The 20,874-nt window shown below is 44.8% G+C and overlaps 1 protein-coding gene across 1 annotated transcript; it reads left to right on the forward strand.

The window, feature by feature from the left end:
- The first annotated feature begins 487 nt into the window (after nucleotides 1–487).
- On the forward strand, nucleotides 488–19,877 carry PTAFR (platelet activating factor receptor). The gene is made up of 2 exons (XM_033957059.1): nucleotides 488–579; nucleotides 17,607–19,877. The coding sequence occupies exon 2, from the start codon at nucleotides 17,662–17,664 to the stop codon at nucleotides 18,715–18,717; it is 1,056 nt and encodes a 351-aa protein (XP_033812950.1). The 5' UTR covers nucleotides 488–579; nucleotides 17,607–17,661; the 3' UTR covers nucleotides 18,718–19,877.
- The last annotated feature ends 997 nt before the right edge of the window (nucleotides 19,878–20,874 follow it).

The following is a 20,874-nucleotide window of genomic DNA, read 5'->3' on the forward strand; positions in this document are numbered from 1 at the left end:
CACTTCTAACTTATGAGTTTCTAAATTATTTTCTGCTGGGCGAATCCCACCATCAGGAGCGTTCCACGTACATGGAGAAAGTGCCCGGGGGGAGTGAGTTTAAGTAACAGTGCCCAATGGGACCTGAAAATACTTCTATCCTGTACTGTGGGCTGTCATTTAAAATGGCAGGACATGACCCTAGAATCCCTTTTTGTTCATTAGAAGCTCTAAAGAGTCTGATTTCTACAAGATGCATTTGAAGGGATTTCTGGGGAATTAAGCGACCAATCAGGTGCTCTAGGAATAGAAAAGAGCCTTTTAATGTCTCTGACACCGTAATTGTGTCAACCTGCTGCCTCTTATAAGCCTCGCTTATGACACTCATTTGGTTTTCTGCGTCCCACTGGCACTTCTTTCACCCCTTTCTGATGAAATGGACTTCCTGTTTTGCTTTGCTCTGCCAGAAGCTACAAATTTATTCGCTGAATGTTGACAGTGGCGACCAGGCTGCCTTTCCAAGACACAGGACAGACACAGGCTGTAGCCAGAAGGAGCAGACTTGAAAGCCGTCCCTGCTCTCTAAACTCAGTGATCAAGGTAAGCTGGGTCTTCTCTTAATAATTGGCATGTATAGTGAACTGGATGATTTCTGGTGACATTCTGGCAGCTTCGAGCTCCGTGCACACATCTGGTCTTCAAAGTTACCCAAAGTGGGCAAAATTAACCAAGTTTGAAGACCAAATGCAACTTGATGTATGTTATGAGTATTCACTGTGGATATTCTGAAAATCAGAGTTCTTCCTGAGATTTGGAAAGCAAAAACTGAATAACTGTGTTGTGAAGAATTAGGGAGATACAACTAAGAACTAAACCCAGCTGTTAGTGGAAAAATGTAGTTTATTTATTGGGATTTATTAACCATCTTTGTGAAGAAATTCACCATATGCAATATATACAAGGGTCAGCCCTACCAAGAAGAGAATGACATAGATATGGTTCAATCAATGATCTGAAACATTTATTTTTAGCATTTATATAATACTTATAGCCTAAGTGGTTTACATTCAGGTACTCAAGCATTTTTTCCTTTCTGTCCTGGTGGGCTCATAACCTATACAAACAAACCAAAAACTGCAGACTTTGTACACGATGCAGGCAGACTTTATTATGACAAGTGAATCTTAAATTAAAAACCTTTTACCAGGCAAGGGACCCAACACGGTCCGTGTTTCGGACAACCTTCATCAGGGGTCCATTTTGATAAAGGGGAAAAATATCAAAAGAAAAGCCTTGGACAAATAGCGATAGGTGACACGCTGAAAAGACCGCCAAAGTGTCACCTATCGCTATTTGTCCAAGGCTTTTCTTTTGATATTTTTCCCCTTTATCAAAATGGACCCCTGATGAAGGTTGTCCGAAACACGGACCGTGTTGGGTCCCTTGCCTGGTAAAAGGTTTTTAATTTAAGATTCACTTGTCATAATAAAGTCTGCCTGCATCGTGTACAAAGTCTGCAGTTTTTGGTTTGTTTGTTCTGGATTGTTTTTTACTGCAGACAGTTGGACCTTTGGTTTTTTTCCTTTGTTTTGGTCTGTTGTTCTGGGCTCATAACCTATCTAATGTACCTGGGACAATAGGGGATTAAGTGACTTTCGCAGGGTCACAAGGAGCGGCATGGGATTTGAACCCGCAACCTCAGGCTATAGCTCTAACCACTGTGCCACCTACTCCCCAATGCCAAATAATGCTCAGAATTTAGGAAGTTGGTTGGTTGGGCTGAGAACCTTTCAACATTCCCTCATAGCAGATCCAGCTTGACATAAAACTTACAATTTTTGTTAACAGGATAAGCATAAATACAATTGACGAGGTAAACTTGGAAATGGCAAACTGAAACCTAATAATGGGACTACCATGCAACTGTATCAGAAATATATACACTACAACAATTATATACACGTCTCCCTCCGTCTTCGCGGTTTCAGCATTCGCGGTTTCGATTATTCACTGTTTTTAGCTAACGGCAGTTTCACATGGCTCACAAGGTGTGTTATTCCTATGAGATGGGATACCACAGGTTACTTAATCCCTTTACCACACCTTGTGAATCCACCTCCCTCCCCCCCTAATTTTCATATACATTTTAATGTTTTGGTTTGGCTCGTAAAACTTACCTTGAGCATGTCTCAAGTTATTTAGTTTCTTTGGAGTTATCTTATGTCCCTCATAGATCGCTTAAGCTCCCTAGTGGATTTTCAGAAGGTGATTCCCCGCTAGGTTGCTACACAGGAATCAGCTGTCTTCTCCTTAGCGCTCCATCTTTGGAACCCATTCCCTTGCTAGCTCCATGCAGAAGCCAGCTTGGTAACACTTAAGTACTTAAAAGCCCATTTTTTTAAAAATTGCTTTTGAGGGGCACAGTCTGGAGTTGCATGACCTCATTTTATAAGATCTAGCTGTTTATGTTATACATGCGATTCATTTTATTTTATTTGGGGGGGGTTTGGGGGGGTTGTGTGTGCCTTGATGTGACTGGCTATACTTTTTTCAATTTATTATTGGCATTCTTTCCCCTTTCTTTTATAGATTTTGATTTTATTGTACACCACTGAGATCCCAATCTTCAAAAGCAGTATATTAAATCTGGAATAAATAGAAACATGACGGCAGATAAAGGCCAAATGGCCCATCCAGTCTGCCCATCCGCAGTAACCATTATCTCTTTCTCTCTCCGAGAGATCCCACCTGCCTATCCCAGGCCCTTTTGAATTCAGACACAGTCTCTGTCCCCACCACCTCTTCCGGGAGACTGTTCCATGCATCGATCACCCTTTCTGTAAAAAAAAAAGTATTTCCTCAGATTAATCCGGAGCCTATCGCCTCTTAACTTCATCCTATGCCCTTTCATTGCAGAGTTTCCTTTCAAATTAAAGAGACTCGACTCATGCGCATTTACATTACGTAAGTATTTAAACGTCTCTCTCATATCTCCCCTCTCCCGCCTTTCCTCCAAAGTACACAGATTGAGATCTTTAAGTCTGTCCCCATACGCCTTATGATAAAGACCACATACCATTTTAGTAGCCTTCCTCTGGACCGACTCCATCCTTTTTATATTTTTTAGAAGGTACGGCCTCCAGAACTGTGCACAATATTCTAAATGAGGTCTCGCCAAAGTCTTATACAGGGACATCAATACCTCCTTTTTCCTACTGGCCGTACCTCTCCCTATGCACCCTAGCATCCATCTAGCTTTCGCCCATGGTAGCACATAAGCAAATGGTTAACACTCCACCTATCTCCAGTGTCTCCAGCCTGCAACTTACTTCTACAAAGATTGAGTTGGCACACAAATCTGGGCAGGACTTTGCGCAGTGAAGCATGAGCATGACTCTGCAGAAATTCCTTTCTCTTGACACAGTTTATTACATGAAAAATGAGCATCTCCATGATGACGCTGTGCCATGTCATAGCCAGCTGGGCTCAGCCCTGAAGAAGGCGTATATCAGTAAATGAAAGGAAAGGTGCAATAAAATGATTACCTGAAATGATCCAGGTGCTCCAGGTGAGTCGAGGGTTCCTGTCTCAAACTACTACTACCAATCATCATTTCAATAGTGCTACAAGACATACGCAGCGCTGTACATCAAAATACAGAAGAGATGGTCCCTGCTCAGAAGAGCTTACAAACTAGTCAAGACACACAAACTGGACAAGAAGGTGCATCGATGCACAGCGCATCAGGTAGGGGAATTACAGAGGTTAATGAGAAGACAGATATTGGTGCTTAGAAGGTGGGTTTGGAATTGAAAGCGGCTTCAAAGAAGTCTGAATTTGAATACTACCAGAGGCAGAGCTTGACGTATCGAGTCAAGCACTTTGTTCCAGACCTACGGTGCAGCAAAGTAGTAGGGACGGAGTCTGGAGTTGGCTGTAGAGGAGAAGGGCACAGGCAAGAGGGTCTTATCCGATGAGCAGAGTGCCCGTGGGGGAGTGTGGGGAGAGATGAGAGATACTGAGGAGCTGAGGACCTGTAGGTCAGTAAGAGGGGTTTGAACTGTATACGGAAACAGATAGGGAGCCAATGAAGCATCTTCAGGAGAGGAGTAATTTGGGTATAGCGACATTGACGGAATATGAGGCATGCAGCATAGAGCTTACAGTCTTAGTGCTTGGGGAAAGCAGGCACTATATAAATAGCAGAGCTGCTAAGTTGCCCATTCCAGGAGGGAGATTAGGGAAGGGAAAGGGCACACGTGCATGGTGGTGGTGGAGGGTCAGAAAGGAGCAGGAAGGGAGGAGAGGAACACCGCACCCAGGGCAGACCACACCCACCCCGCACCTCCTATACTATGCCATTGACTGGGTGGACCATGCAAGTCTTTCTCGAAGTGTGCAATTACGTGCTCTTTCAGAAAACTCAAAGTGATTTACAATTAAAAGTGCAATGAGACTGAGAAGTGCAAACACCCTGCAGTCATTTAAGACAGCTGTAGAAATTTGAATTGCAAAATCAAAACAACTGTGTCTTGCATTGTAAAATGTGGCCAGGAAATGGAGCAATCGGCGTGTCGAGCACCGAGCTTTTCGTCATCCTGTCACATGCCTTTGCCCACTCTCCGCCACCATGCACTATTCTTAGGAAACCTCAGGCCCTGCCACTGTGCGGATTAACGTTCAGCTTTGTCTTGTCCAGGTAACAAAAGCTCCAGCTTCCTAGAATCTTGCTACATCTTCTTAAAATTTGTTCTAGATGTAGAAACAAGAGTTTCCTCTCCCATGAACCTGTCTTTTGTTTCTCCCCAGCTCCCCCCATTCTCACTCATTGTAAAGTGCAGCTTCTCTTTTCCTTTTTCAAAGTTCAAGTTCATTTCATAACTGATATACCGCCCATCAGCCACAGCTATCGGAGTGGTTTGCAATCTAATCAAGTGCTCCTAATGTGCTTTTTTCCCTTTCTTTCCCAGTGGACTCACAATCTAACTATGGTACCTGAGGCTTGCTCAGGGTCACAAGGAGCAGCGTGGGTTTGAACCCACAACCCTCAGGGTGTTGAGGCTGCAGCTTTAACCACTGCACCACTCCAGAAATCAAAATGTAACAGAAGTGAGCCAAGTATAGGACAATGAAGCTATTGTGACATCTCTGATGAGGCTGGCTCTTAGTCATTGGTGGAATGAGGCATTGTGATGTCACAATACCAGCTCTGGTTATCAGAGGCTGAAACTCTTCAAACTAATGGAAACTCTAATCAAACACCAATTAGATAAGATCCTGGATGAGGAGAATCTACGGGATCCCCGACAACATGGATTTACTAAGGGGAGATCCTGCCAATCCAACCTGATCAGCTTCTTTGACTGGGTAACGGGGAAGCTGGATATTGGGGAGTCCCTGGACATCGTGTACCTGGACTTTAGCAAAGCATTCGATAGCGTACCACACCGCAGGTTACTGAGCAAGATGAGTTCTATAGGATTAGGTAACACATTGACGAAATGGGTTGGGAGCTGGCTTGGAGGTAGGCTCCAAAGGGTGGTGGTGAACGGCACCCCCTCCGAAATGACGGAGGTGATTAGTGGAGTACCACAGGGCTCAGTCTTGGGCCCAATCCTATTCAACATCTTTATAAGAGACTTGGCAGAAGGGCTTCGAGGTAAAATAACATTATTCGCCGATGACGCCAAACTGAGTAATGTAGTGGGCAAATGCACAACAGACGAAGATTCAGTGCCCGACAACATGATGCACGACCTACTCCTACTGGAGCGATGGTCTAGGACATGGCAACTCAACTTCAATGCCAAAAAATGCAAAGTTATGCACCTGGGCAGCCAGAATCCATGCAAGTCTTATACCCTTAATGACGAGATCCTAGCAAAAACGGTAGCAGAACGAGACTTGGGGGTAATCGTCAGTGAGGACATGAAGTCTGCCAATCAAATGGAGCAGGCTTCGTCCAAGGCAAGACAAATCATGGGCTGCATACGAAGGGGTTTCGTCAGTCGTAAGGCGGAGGTCATTATGCCATTGTATAGATCCATGGTGAGGCCCCACCTGGAATACTGTGTGCAATTCTGGAGGCCGCATTATCGCAAGGATGTGCTGAGACTGGAGTCGGTGCAAAGAATGGCCACCCGGATGGTCTCGGGACTCAAAGATCTACCATACGAAAAACGGCTTGACAAATTACAGCTATACTCGCTCGAGGAGCGCAGAGAGAGGGGGGACATGATCGAGACGTTCAAGTATCTTACGGGCCGCATCGAGGCGGAGGAAGATATCTTCTTTTTCAAGGGTCCCACGACAACAAGAGGGCATCCGTTGAAAATCAGGGGCGGGAAACTACGAGGTGACACCAGGAAATTCTTTTTCACTGAAAGAGTGGTTGATCGCTGGAATGGTCTTCCACTACAGGTGATTGAGGCCAGCAGCGTGCCTGATTTTAAGGCCAAATGGGATCGGCACATGGGATCTATTCACAGGGCAAAGGTAGGGGAGGGACATTAAGGTGGGCAGACTAGATGGGCCGTGGGCCCTTATCTGCCGTCTCTTTCTATGTTTCTATGTTTCTATATTTATTTACTCAATTTTCTATACCTTTCTCCCAGGGGAGCTCAGAACAGTTTACATGAATTTATTCAGGTACTCAAGCATTTTTCCCTTTCTGTCCCGGTGGGCTCACAATGTATCAAATGTACCTGGGGCAATGGGGAGATTAAGTGACTTGCCCAGGGTCACGAGGAGCAATCTCTTCTCTCAATAGCCACTCTCCTACCCTTCACCTCTTCCCCCTAACAACCACAAGATCGGGCTTAAAAATGTATCTTCAAGAACTTGATCTAACTCTTTAAATCGCATAGATTCCTTGCAGAGAATTGCGGCATATAAGACACCATATTGTATCCTCTATAATAAAATCCTAAGTGCGCATGTGCACTTAGGGTTTTGTGATCCCTACACCATTCTGTGATCCCTACACCATGCTGAATTCCATTTCCGGTGCGTGGGGCAGCTTGCGACGGCAATTTCAGCGGTGGTTTGACTCCTGTGCTGCCAGGACGCCTCTTCTCACCCTCCAACCAGCAAACGCAGCAGCCGCGGGGCATTTGCTAGGTCTGCCCACTTCTATAATGCAAGGTAGGCCAGCCTATCAGAAGCCCCGAGGCTGCCCAGGCTAGCGGATGCTGGACAGGGGGAGCAGGGAAAGGAGGCCTACTGCTGGACAGGGGGAGCAGGGAAGAGGTGCTGCTGGACAGGGGGGAGGTAAAAGGAAGGGAGAAGGTCTGCTGCTGGACAGGGGGAGCAGAGAAGGTGTGCTGCTGGACAGTGGGGAGGTAAAAGGAAGGGAGATGGGTTGCTGCTGGACAGGGGTGCCAGGGAAGGGATGCTGCTGGACAGTGGGGAGGTAAAAGGAAGTGAGAAGGGCTGCTGCTGGACAGGGGGAGCAGGGAAGGTGTGCTGCTGGACAATGGGGAGGTAAAAGGAAGGGAGAAGGGCTGCTGTTGGACAGGGGGAGCAGGCAAGAGGTGGTGATGGACAGCTGAGGAAAGATAGAGACAGAAAGAAAGACAGACAGACAGAAAGCGGCCAAGGAGAGAGAGAGAAAGAAAGAAAGACAGACAGACACACACATATAGTCTAGCACCCGTTAATGTAACGGGCTTAAATACTAGTTGTATATAAATATTCTAGACCAGTGCATACATTCTCAGATTCTTCACCAACAATCTTGAGTCCTTCCATGGGGTGAACAGATTTCTTCCATGATACCCATCCCCTGAACTGCTGACATCTCTTCTGAATTTGCCCCATCTTTGAGGGTGAAGTGAGTTCCGTGCTTAGCTGAACAGCAATCCGCTTCTTTGATATGAGTAAAGGCTGTGCCTTTTTCACAGTTTCCGAAGCTTTCTGGATGTGTATTAGGGTGGCACATTCTTAACCACTGCACCTGCCAAAAGCTGTTCTTTTGCTAGGCATTATCTGATCGACATGCACATTGTTTGTGGTCTGATCACACAAGTCTTCCTTAAGTGGACTTGCTTTTTTCTTCACACCAAAGAGCCTGCACAGAGCTCCCTCCTCAATCAACGCATAGATATGTTCCATTTCACTCAACATAGCCCTGGATTAGCTATTTAAAAAAGTAGGGTCTTAGGACACCAAACAGGGGCGTAGCGAAGGTGAAAAGTGCCCGGGGCGGAGCCGTCCCTTCCCCCTCCCTCGTCTCCACCTCCTGCGATCCCAGTGGCTCTCCTGCTGACGTCATTTTCTATGTGCAGCGCCCGAGAGCGATGTCAGTGGGAGAGCTGATGCAGTTGCGAGGAACACGTTGAAGTTGTTGCTTGCGGTGGCGAACAGCTAGTGGTGTGGGGGAAAGGAAGGGGGGCACACTCGTGGCGAGGGGAGGAATGGGAAGAAGCGGAGGGGGTCGAGAGTGGGAAGGGTGCTGGTGCCCCCACCAACATGGCGCCTGGGGAAGACTGCCCCCCCTCGCCCCCCCCCTCTTACTATGCTACTGGAACCAAGGGAAGGGGAGCACCACAAAGATTTCCCCCTAGCTATCGTGCCATTAACTCTTTCACTGCCATCCTCCACATATCTAACATGAATTTCAGTGTTTTTCTAACCATTATAAATTTATTTCTAGCACATTGGTACCTCGAAATCCGAACGCCCCAGAACTTAAACAACTTGGAATCTGAACTTTTTTTAAAAAAATAAAATTTTGCCCCGGAATCCGAACGCTGCTTTGGAATCCGAACATACGGGAACTGCAAGCGTTGCTCGGCCCAAAGCTTCCCCTCAGACGCAGCTTCCTGTTTCCGCCTGGGAGGGAAGCTTTGGGCTGAGCAACGCTTGCAGTTCCCGTTGCCGATCTTGCTGCCTCTGCTGGTGGGAGGACTGATCTTGTTGTTTCTGCCACGGGGGGACCCGATCTTGCTGTCTCTGCCAGTGTGTTTACTGTTAAATTTATCGGAAAATCTGAGTTTGTGGGACCAAGAAACGGATTAATCCATTTTTTTATTATTTTCAATGGGAAAAATTGTCTCGGAACGCGAATGTTTTGGAACTCGAACGGGGTTCTGGAACGGATTAAGTTTGGATTCCAAGGCACCACTTATACCCTAATTACTTTACATTCTGGTACTCAAGCTTATTTCCCTATCCGGTGGGCTCACACTCTTCCTAATATACCTGATATAGGGGTCCTTCTATTAGGGTGCGCTAACCAAATTAGCACGTGCTAAGGCATCCATTATATTCTATGGGCGCCGTAGCAATTAGCGTGCGCTAATCTTTAGCACGTGCTAAATCGGTTTGCATGCCTTAATAAAAGGACCCCATAATAAAGAGGTATGATGTTTTGTTTCGTACAGTAATAATATTTCTCAGCACTTATTGGGTCTTAATGTCATGCCACTTAAGTAATGGAAGACCTGAGGGGCACCATTTTTGGGCTGTGCTTAGGGCATCAGTGGCCCTTAATCCGACCCCGATAGGATTTGTGCTTCGTGCGGTGGGCTGCCCTGCTTCCACGCTTATAGCTTCCAAAGAGAGAAAGTGTGTGTGTGTGTGTGTGTGTGCAAGAGAATGGCTCAAAGATTTATTTTCAACTTCTTTAAAAGCTTTTTGTTGGCATTAAAAACTAAATAAAGTTTTTAAAAAAGCTTGTTGCTGTTTTTTTAAAGGAATCTCTGTATTAATATGTCACATAATAAATAAAGTCACTGGGGCTAATGAGTCATTGGCATTTCTTGCAGTTTCAACCTTTTTTTAGTTTTCTAGTTTTAGCCAAAAGCATAAGGTACTTTCTTCATCCTCTTTAACTGCAATTTGTTCTCTCTTTTCTCTATATATGTGTCTATAAAGTGTCTCATTTCGTGCCATGTTTTTATGCTGTTGGTTTCATATTGCTGTCTTCTCCCACCACAAAGTACCTGACCTGCACCTGGTTGAAATAGAGCTATTTTACAGCTAAACATCTGTTTAAACTTGACATGCACAAATGCCTGGGAGGTTTTTGTATCAGACTGAGAACTCTCTGGTCTTAGACTAATCTAACACAAACACCCTTAACAGTTGGTAGAACACAGTTTTGTTTTCAGCCCTTTTTGCTGTCCTAGATTAACCCAATAAATGTCCAGAATATCACCGGTGCCGGGGTATCTCTCAGCTCTGCCCTCGCGCCGCCCTGGCTCTAACTGGGCAGTACACCACCGAAAACGGAAAGATGCCCCACGTCAATAAAATCATTCAACCAAATGTAAAGATAAAAAGAGATATTTCCACTTGGGTCTTTATTCAAATACTAGGAAAATGAACTGACTCAACACGGCCAGTGTTTCGGTGCCTGTAATGTCCCCTTCTTCGGGAGTGTACAAATAAATTACACAATAAAAGTCCAAGAGAACAAATTAACATTAAAAAAATACACGTTTAACAAGAAACTACGAGTGAGGCATACAACATAAGGATCTATTTAAGGTGAGCCATTTACAAATAAATGCAAACAACAAGAGAGAAAAGAACCAAACCTGTGAAACAAAGAGGAGAGATCTCAAAGATATCACATGATTGGTCATTGGGATCTCTCATTTCACAGGGCTGGACTTTTGCTTCTTTCCTCTTTGACTGTTTGCATTTATTTGTAAATGGCTCACATTAAATAGTTAATAGTTCTCAATTTCCAACATTCGACCAATCACATAACAATCCTTCCCACAATTTCTTCGTGATAACAGTAAAAAAAAGATTTTTTAATGTCTCTAGGGATCTTCAGACCTCCGTGCAATCTAATCTAATCTAATGCTTAACTTTATATATCGAATCATCAATCTAAGAAAGCTCGACTCGGTTTACAACAGTTAAATGAATATATAAAAACCATAAGAATAATAACAAAAATTCAAGAAATTAATTTTCAAAGTGTTTAGCAAATAAAATGGTTTTTAAAGATTTACGAAAAGGTTGAAGCAGACCAGAACTCCTTAGAATGAAAGGAAGATCGTTCCAAAATTGAGAGAGTTTAAAAACCAAAGATTGACTAAAAATCTTGACTCCCTTAATCCCTTTCCTGGAAGGAAGGGAGAGTTTAAATTGTTGGGTACCTCTTGCAAAATGTATTGCAAGTAATATAACTCGCAACAATCTCAATCCTCATTAGTCCAAACAAAATTAATATTTAATATGTAATTAGTTTTGTTTTTTCTTTTACTGATTTATTAATTTCATATTAAACATATGCTACTTAGCTTTTTCTTAGATCTCTCAATTTTCTTAATTTGACAACTCTCCTTGCCGACACATTTCGAGATTCTTTATCAAGGTCGGGAGTGCAAATTCAAAAGATTTACTGGACTATCTATCAACAGCCACCATGGGCAGTAAATCTTTCGAATTTGCATAATAAAACATGATAAAAGCACAAAAAGTACACACAAATTCATAAAACAAACCCCTCCCCCTTAACACCACAAACAGTCAACAACAAAACACACAAAATGCATTAAAACTAAAAGAAAGTAGAGGCAAAATACATTTAACGGCTTTAATAGAAGTAACTGCCAGCAATTGAGCATATCACCTGACCACATAGTCCCCATGCAAGACAATGCATTTGTTGTATGGTCCAACTAGCATCTGCATTCCTGCAGAGAAGTTTTTCGGCTGCTCCCGAAGTCAGGTGAGCGCCTCTTCCATCACTTCATCATACTTTGTCTTTTGCTGTCCGAGTCGCAGTGATGCACCCGTGTTTTGTCGCCGGTGACAATTCTCTCCAGAATACTCGGATCTTCTTCATACCGTCTCAGGAACTGGGTCGCCACCTCCACACCCCGTTGCTTGTGCAGATCAGTAAGCTGTTTGGGAACCCATCGTGCGCAGACTTTCCTGTATCCCAAGTCACCATGCGTTATGGCAAATGCAGATCCATCCATAGCTGATATCCAAATCTGCAGCCAATTGAGACACCATTATCCATTAAGTCTTCTCTAATCAAGGCATCCGCCCTGTCAATGTGCTCTTGTGTGTGCGATGTTGATGGGCGACCAGAACAACTTTCATCGGTTGCACCTGTTCTTCCCGCTTTAAACCTTTCTACCCACTCATAAACCTTTCGTTGATTCATGGTGCCATGTCCACACTGAGTCAATATCCAAGAAAGCGCACTATTGCACGTTGTTCTTCGATGATGCAATCTTGCAATGGAGTGTCCATGTTTCCTACCTCGTGGCTGCCACATGACTAAAGGTCAAGCGCTGCACTGTACGTGGATGAACTATCCAACAGGCAATGTACGAGTGCATATGTTGCATTTCGCTAGCTCTGTTCCAGTTATCACGTAATTTAACAATTGCCTTTAATAGTCTAAATGTGTGCAACTATGTGTCTGTATTGAAAACCATCTCAGAAAACGATAACTCTATATTGTAACACCTTTACAGAAGCTCATGTAGACGGCTCTGAATTGACTCCCCAGTCATTGGTAGCAGTATAGAAACTTCCAATAAACAATTTTTGATTTAACCTCATAGTTTCTTGTTAAACATGTGCTGTATTTCTTATATTAATTTAGTTACCTGGACTTTTATTGTGTAATTTCTTTCATTTATTTGTAGACTCCTGAAGAAGATGCCTTTTAGGCACCGAAATATTGGCTATGTTGAGTCAATTCAATTTTCTAGTATTTGAATAAAAATCCCAGTGGAAACATCTCTTTTCATCCCCACTTTTTATTGACTGATTCACTCTAGGGCAGGGATCTAAAGGTCCCTCCTTGAGGGCCGCAATCCAGTCGGGTTTTCAGGATTTCCCCAATGAATATGCATGAGATCTATGTGCATGCGCTGCTTTCAATGCATATTCATTGGGGAAATCCTGAAAACCCGACTAGATTGCGGCCCTCAAGGAGGGGCTTTGAGATCCCTGCTCTAGGGTTACCAGTCATCTGGGCAAACCCAGATATGTCCTCTTTTTAGAGGACTATCCGGGCTCCCGGACATACTTTCCAAAACCCGGCATTTGTCCGGGTTTTGGAAAGCCCCAACGAGCTCCGACCGCATCTGGAGGGCCTCTGAGCATGCGCAAATGACACCCACCCACACATGCGCCAGGCCCTCCAGACACGGCTGGAGTTCATCTGGAGGAAGCTTTGTGGGGGTGGGGCTGGAGGCAGAACTGGGCGGGGCCAGAGGCAGAACAGGGCGGGGCTGGAGGTGGAACAGGGTGGGGGGGTCATGTGTCCGGGGTTTCTCAGAGAAAAATATGGTAACTCTAACTCACTCTGACTGGGTAGTGCCAGGGTGGCCAGACAGGATATTCAGTTGTACTGTTTGGTTATGTGCACATGAATATCCTGTGGGTACCTAGTCGGCGCAAGTTAACCAGCTAGGAGCCTCCCTCATTTGGTTAACTACCTTTGAATATTGGTCTCAAAAATACAGCAGCCAAATTGATTTATAGGAAAAAAGAAGTACACTTCTCCCTCCGTATTCGCTGTGATAGGGGATTAACAGACCCACAAATAACTTTTTCATATGTTATTCGCTGTTTTCTATTAAAAACCATAGAAACATAGAAAGATGACGGCAGATAAGGGCCATAGCCCATCAAGTCTGCCCACACCATTTACCCACCCTCTTAAGTCTACTGACCCCTAAAGTACAATAATTATACTGTCACTCTACTGACCCGCTCATTCAAGTCCTAGTGACCCTATCCCTTGGCATGACCTCGTAGGGATCCCACATAGGTATCCCATTTGTTCTTGAAGTCTGGGATGCTGCGTGCCTCGACCACCTGTACTGGAAGCTTGTTCCAATGCTCAATCACTCTCTCCGTGAAGAAGTACTTCCTGGCGTCTCCACGAAACTTCCCTCCCTTGAGTTTGAGCGGATGTCCTCTTGTGGTCGAGGGTCCCTTGAGAAGAAAGATATCCTCTTCCACCTCGACCCGTCCCGTGATGTACTTAAAAGTCTCAATCATGTCTCCCCTCTCCCTACGCTCTTCGAGAGTGTAGAGCTGCAATTTGCTCAATCTTTCTTCGTACGGGAGACCCTTTAGCCCCGAGACCAACCTGGTGGCCATCCGCTGAACCGATTCAATTCTGAGCACATCCTTACGGTAATGTGGCCTCCAGAATTGCACACAGTATTCCAGATGAGGTCTCACCATGGCTCTGTACAATGGCATCATGACTTCAGGTTTCCTGTTTCCTGTTGACCATCGTGAATATAGTGAAGCCGCGAATAACATGGTGGGAGACCTGGCCTGTTCCTGAAGGAGAGGCAAAACACGGTGAAGAAAGTGCTGGAAATCGGCAATTTTTCTTCTGCAAATGCTTGGAATCAGCGATTTCTCTATGCATGCTGATGTAAGGGGGGGGGGAGGAGCCAGCAAGCTAAAAACCGTGAATAATCAAAGCCGCGATTGCTGAAACCGCGAATATGGAGGGCGAAGTGTACGATCATGTATCTCCTTTGTTGAAGGCTCTTCATCTTAGAATTCAATTCAAGTGTGCTACCATACGGCCTCTTTTACAAAGCCGCGGGGCATCAGCCCCGAAGCCCTTTAAATCTCTACGGGCTTCGGGGCCGTTAGCGCGGCTTTGTAAAAGAGGCCAATAGTGTTCAAAATTCTGAATGGAATATTTCTGCCTTTGGTTCCTATTTCTTTTAATTCTTTACGAGCTATAAGACTAAGGACCTCTCAACTGCATAAACTTTCTTTCCCTTCAATTAAGGGAATAAAGGCATTAGGTTATGTCTCTCGCTCCTTTACATACATCTTTGCTTCTATTTGGAACGAATTACCAGTTGAGACTAGAAAATATCTGAAGACTTTTCTTTTTCAAAAAAAATGGTTACAATGCTTGAAGAAACGATTACAAACATAAGAATTGACAATGCTGGGTCAGACCAGTAGTCCATCGTGCCCAGCAGTCCGCTCACACGGCGGCCCTCTGGTCAAAGACCAGCGCCCTAACTGAGACTAGCCCTACCTGCGAACGTTCCGGTTCAGCAGGAACTTGTCTAACTTTGTCTTGAATCCCTGGAAGGTGTTTTCCCCTATGACAGACTCCGGAAGAGCGTTCCAGTTTTCTACCACTCTCTGGGTGAAGAAGAACTTCCTTACGTTTGTACGGAATCTATCCCCTTTTAGTTTTAGAGGGTGCCCTCTCGTTCTCCCTACCTTGGAGAGGGTGAACAACCTGTCCTTATCTACTAAGTCTATTCTCTTCAGTACCTTGAATGTTTCGATCATGTCCCCTCTCAATCTCCTCTGTTCGAGAGAGAAGAGGCCCAGTTTCTCTAACCTTTCACTGTACGGCAACTCCTCCAGCCCCTTAACCATCTTAATCGCTCTTCTCTGGACCCTTTCGAGTAGTACCGTGTCCTTTTTCATGTACGGCGACCAGTGCTGGACGCAGTACTCCAGGTGAGGACGCACCATGGCCCGGTACAGCGGCATGATAACCTTCTCCGATCTGTTCGTGATCCCCTTTTTTATCATTCCTAGCATTCTGTTCGCCCTCTTATTGTGTAAACCGAGTTGAGCCTCTGTTGTCTGGAAGATGATCCGGTATATAAACCAAAAGATTGGATTGGATTATTTGCAAGAAGCACAGTCTGAGAAACATTTGATTTCCCAGCAGCTAATAAACAGACATAAAACAAAAGAGAGAAAAGAAAATAGCATGATGCTTTTTTTATCCAGCAGAAAATCTCCATGTGTTATCAGAAAGGCAGTCTGCAGGGCCTTCGATCGTATGGGTTTTCAGTTTCATTCCCCTTTCTCTTTTACAATTCTGAATCTCTCCAGTAACACTCGAGAAATGATGAATACATCAGGAGTTATCATGCGGCAGGGCAAGTGAAACAACACTGCAGCGGGTATCAAAGTCCGGCTGAACCTTTATGGGTCTTTTATCTTAACAGTAACATAGTAACATAGTAACATAGTAGATGACGGCAGATAAAGACCTGAATGGTCCATCCAGTCTGCCCAACCTGATTCAATTTAAATTTTATTTTATTTTATTTTTTCTTCTTAGCTATTTCTGGGCGAGAATCCAAAGCTTTACCCGGTACTATGCTTGGGTTCCAACTGCCGAAATCTCTGTTAAGACTTACTCCAGCCCATCTACACCCTCCCAGCCATTGAAGCCCTCCCCTGCCCATCCTCCACCAAACGGCCAGACACAGACACAGACCGTACAAGTCTGCCCGTACAACAGTGTTGTAAAGAGTTGTTCTGTAACTTTGTTGTAGTTTTATTCTGGTTTCCTCATCGTGTGGTGTCTTCTTCCAGTAGCCCAAGCACACTTCTGAGGTCTTCCAAGCAGGCACGTAGGTAGACCTTAGGTTCTGTGGGTGCTTGAGCCCAAAGGGCCCGATCTGTAAACAGTGATGTCTAATGGCTAGGCACTGTTCAACGTGGTTGTCAATAACCACTACAGAGCTGCCTTTGTCTTCAGGTTTGATAATGTGGTTTAAAAAAAAATTTTGTAAGCTTTTTATGGCAGCTCGTACTGGTGGAGAAAGGTTGTACAGAATTTTCTTTTGTTTGCTGGAAAGCTGTGATTTTACCCCTGTGTCTGAAACTTTCTATGTAAGTGTCTAGTTCTGTGTTTTGTCCAGCCTGTGGGGTAAAATATGTGTTCTTTTGTTTAAAATTGTTTTCCAGTCTGTTGAGAGCCTCTTTGTGGAAGTGTACTTTCAAGTCGAGTTTCCTAAACTATTCTAGGTCTGAGTAGAGTTGAATTTCATTCATTTTGCCTGCAGGGGTGGGGTGTTGGGGATCGAGGTGTGCCGGCAGCAGGAGGAAATGGACATCCCTCCTGTTGATCTTGGATGTAAGTGGGGAGGTGTTGGGGGGTTGTAAGGCAGGAGGGAGTAGGCATTCCTTCTTCAGATTTTGGGGGGTGGGAGACGGCGGATGTTAGGCAGGAGGGACTGAGCATCCCTCCTGCTGATCTTGGGGGGGGAGGGGGGGTCCACTGCTGTAGCTGGCTCAGCTAAGCTTGGTAGGGGTATTTCCCCCCCGATCAGCTGAGCCAACAAGACTCCCTGAAGCCGTGGCTTTGGGGAGTCCTGCCAGCTCAGCTGATCAGGGATTACCATGTTGCGATCAGCTCAGCCGGCTGCGGCATCTACTTTTATGACTGAAATGTAGGCCAAAATTATGCAGGCCTACATTTCAGACATCCGTCACGGCTCTAGGGAGATGCGTAGGGACACTTGCCACTTTTGGGCAAAATCATGCCCACGCCCAACTTAAGTGTGCCTACGTGTCTTCCTAGACCTGCAACAAATGACTACAGGGTAAGCATTTCCTGGCCTGAGCTTTTTCTAAAAACATGTGTCCCAATTGGCTGCCAGATGTTAGTAGGATCCTACTGCCGCCTACAATCGGGATGCCTGTTTGTAGAATCAGCCCCTTTATGCATAGTCCTTCATGGAAAACTAGCAAACTTAAAATTTACTTCTTACTTATTCGGGAGGGGGGAAAGCTCTGAAATTTTACAGCTTAGGGGCTACAATAATCTAGGACTATACAGCTGTCCTGTTTTGTTTTGTTTTAAATCTATATCTAATGTTATCTTCTGTCACCTATATTTGTAGGACAAGAAAGAAAAATAGCTGAGCATTTTGAGTGAAGCCACACGACCTGTGCCTGATGGATACCCACCTGTCTTCTTCCAACAGCAGCTCCTGCCAGGTGGATTCCAATTTTAGATACAGCTTCTTCACCATCACCTACAGCATGATATTCATTTTGGGTTTCATTGCCAACTGCTATGTGCTTTGGGTGTTTACCCGGGTGTACCCCTCCAGGAGGCTGAGTGAGATCAAGATCTTTATGCTGAACCTTACCATGGCAGACCTGCTTTTCCTGGTCACCATGCCACTCTGGATTGTATATTACCATAACCAGGGGGACTGGATCATGCCCAGTTTCCTCTGCAATCTGGCTGGCTGCTTCTTCTTTATCAACACTTATTGTTCGGTGGCATTTCTTGGAGTCATCAGCTACAACCGCTTCCAAGCTGTCACCAGGCCAGTGGAAACTGCCCAATCCACTGCCAGGAAACGTGGTATCCTAATATCTTGTTCTATATGGCTTATCATTGTCAGTAGTGCCTCCTATTTCCTCTTTGACAGTGGCACAAATATGAAAGTGAGTGAAATGGGCAACGTCACCCGATGTTTTGAGGACTACAGCAGCACAAGTAACACTTTGCTGGTTGCTATCCACTTCCTGTTGATTGGGGTTTTCTTCATCATCTTTCTGATTATTCTGGTGTGCAACCTGATCATTATCAGGACGCTGCTGTCCCAACCTGCGAACGTCAGGCAGAGTACCAGTGTGAAGCATCGGGCACTCTGGATGGTCTGTGCGGTCCTGGCAGTCTTCATCGTCTGCTTTGTTCCTCACCACATGATCCATGGACCCTGGACTCTGACGGTCCTGGAAATATGGCAGAAGGATAACTGTGCCTTGCGTCAACGTCTGAATGATGCCCATCAGGTGACTCTATGTCTTATGAGTACCAACTGCATGCTGGACCCCATCATATACTGTTTTCTTACCAAAAAGTTCCGGCGACATCTTATGGAGCACATCAAGAGTATGGGTGGTAGCCGAAAGTGTTCCCGGCAAACCACAGAAACAGGCCTGGAAGCTGGTATGGTGCCCCTTAACGAGCTTGCTGTAGACTCCATTAGAAAGTAAAAGTGCGAGCATACGTTTTCCTGAAGTATGGATCCTGGAAGGACTCCCTTCTCCGTTAGTATCAGTGTTGTAACAGCCCCATGCCAAACTGAGCCCACTTACTTGAATCTCCACTGTTTCTTGCCCCCTCTCAGTTTATTAAATTAATATTATGCAGCAATCAGAGCTATGGAAGACATGTTGCTCCAAAAACGGTGCTGAAGGATGCTTGCAGAATATAATGACTATGTTTCGTATGGGGAAATGGTGCACTTAAGTAAGCGGGGAAAAAGGTCCTCAAATCGATGCCTCTTCCTGGTTGTTTCTATTTAGGTTTTTGAGGGCCAATGACGTGGGTTCCAGAATGTGACTGCAAGTTGCAACCAATAGCAGCAATGGTAGCTACTTCCAAGAGAAAATGCAGCTGCCCCACCTTATTCCTTATAAAAATAGAGGATCTCTAATTAGAAAATGAAGGATGTAAATTAAAGAACTAAGGACGGTATTGGACAGACCTACATGGCCTGTGTCCCTTATAAGGTGATTCGGTGTAGGATGGGCTGGGGTGGGCATCAATGGGAACTCCACTAATTTGGAACATGAGGATGTTACTGGCCAGACTTTATGGTAGATATAATATAAACAACGGGATGGTTGGATAGGTTGGAGTGAGCTTAGATGACAACTTCAGCAGTTGGAACCTAGGACAATACCGATTTTATAGTCTATGGCCCAGAAATATCAAAGAAGGGACAAGTTACAATTTAATCATGTACTGTATTTTTAAATGGGTATAACTTATGGGCAGACTGGATGGACCGTTCAGGTCTTTATCTGCCGTCATTTACTATGTTACTATGTTTGTACAGAGCAACACAATGTGGAATATACAGATTTTCTACAGAAGGCAAAGAGGAAGTTAAGCTGGGGGTGGGGATAAGTGACTTGCTAAGAGGAACCAGTCAGTGGAGGACTGGGAACAGGTGCTTGTTGGTCACCTATTGGACCCTTTAAAGATGTGCAGGATTAAACTGTGTTAGCACGAAGGGGGTATGATTGGGATTGGACACAGAGAAATGAGTAACGTCAGCATTTCTTTTTCGAGGCGCGCAGGGTCAGAAATATACAAAGAAGGCTTCAGATTATTTTGATGTTATGAACTGCTGTGGTTTGGGGGACATAAAGGGCTCCTTTTAACGAAGCCGCATTAGCGGTTTAACGCACGTAATAGCACGCGCTAAATTGCCGGCCGCGCTAGACACTAATGCCAGCATTCAGCTGGCGTTAGTTCTAGCCGCGTAGCGCGGGCTTAGCGAGCGCTAAAAAGCTGCGTGCGCTAAAACTGCTAATGCGGCTTCGTAAAAGGAGCCCAAAGTGCGCAAGACATAAGCCTGCTGAAAGAGTCATCTGAAGCCAGCAGGGGAAAAAATGGTTAGCAATGACTAGAAAGAAATTATAGTCTGGTTGGCCAAATACCGGCAACCACCTAGGGCTCAGAAAAATGATACAAGCATAAAACTTAGACACTCAGGCTATTTGTACAGTGGTTCTATTTCTTTTTTTTTTAGCTGCAAAAGTGCTATACTCTTTATCTTTTTATGCGAAAGCTTTTGTTATGTTTTCCTCCCTGTTAGAAGCCTGCAGGAAATTAAAGATGGTTCTATTTGGTATAAACAAGCTGGCTGGTAGAAGTGGCCTAACGGCAGACTGAGAAAAAGAAACATTAAGGGTAACTCTAGAAGTTTGTGTGAGGGTAATTCTTATATAGGCTTTATTAAAAGTTCAATCCAAAAAATCCGCGAAAAGAGTATTCTAGGACCCAAACTGTTGGGGACTTTGGACCCTACACGGTCCGTGTTTCGGCAAAACTGTCTTCCTCAGGGGTCCCTAAAGGTCCTGGCTCAGAAACTCGTGGATCAGAGGCTAAAAAGCGACTCTTTGCAAAACTCTGCGCAGTCGAGAAGTTCTCAATAGCGGGAGAAGCCTCAACTGCGCAGAGTTTTGCAAAGAGTCGCTTTTAGGCTCTGATCCACGAGTTTCTGAGCCTGGACCTTTAGGGACCCCTGAGGAAGATAGTTTTGTCGAAACACAGACCATGTATGGTCCAAAGTCCCCAATGGTTTGGGTCCTAGATACTCTTTTCGTGGATTTTAGATTGAACTTTTAATAAAGCCTTCA

The sequence above is a fragment of the Geotrypetes seraphini genome, chromosome 8, assembly GCF_902459505.1.
Source record: "Geotrypetes seraphini chromosome 8, aGeoSer1.1, whole genome shotgun sequence".
Classification (NCBI taxonomy): domain Eukaryota; kingdom Metazoa; phylum Chordata; class Amphibia; order Gymnophiona; family Dermophiidae; genus Geotrypetes; species Geotrypetes seraphini.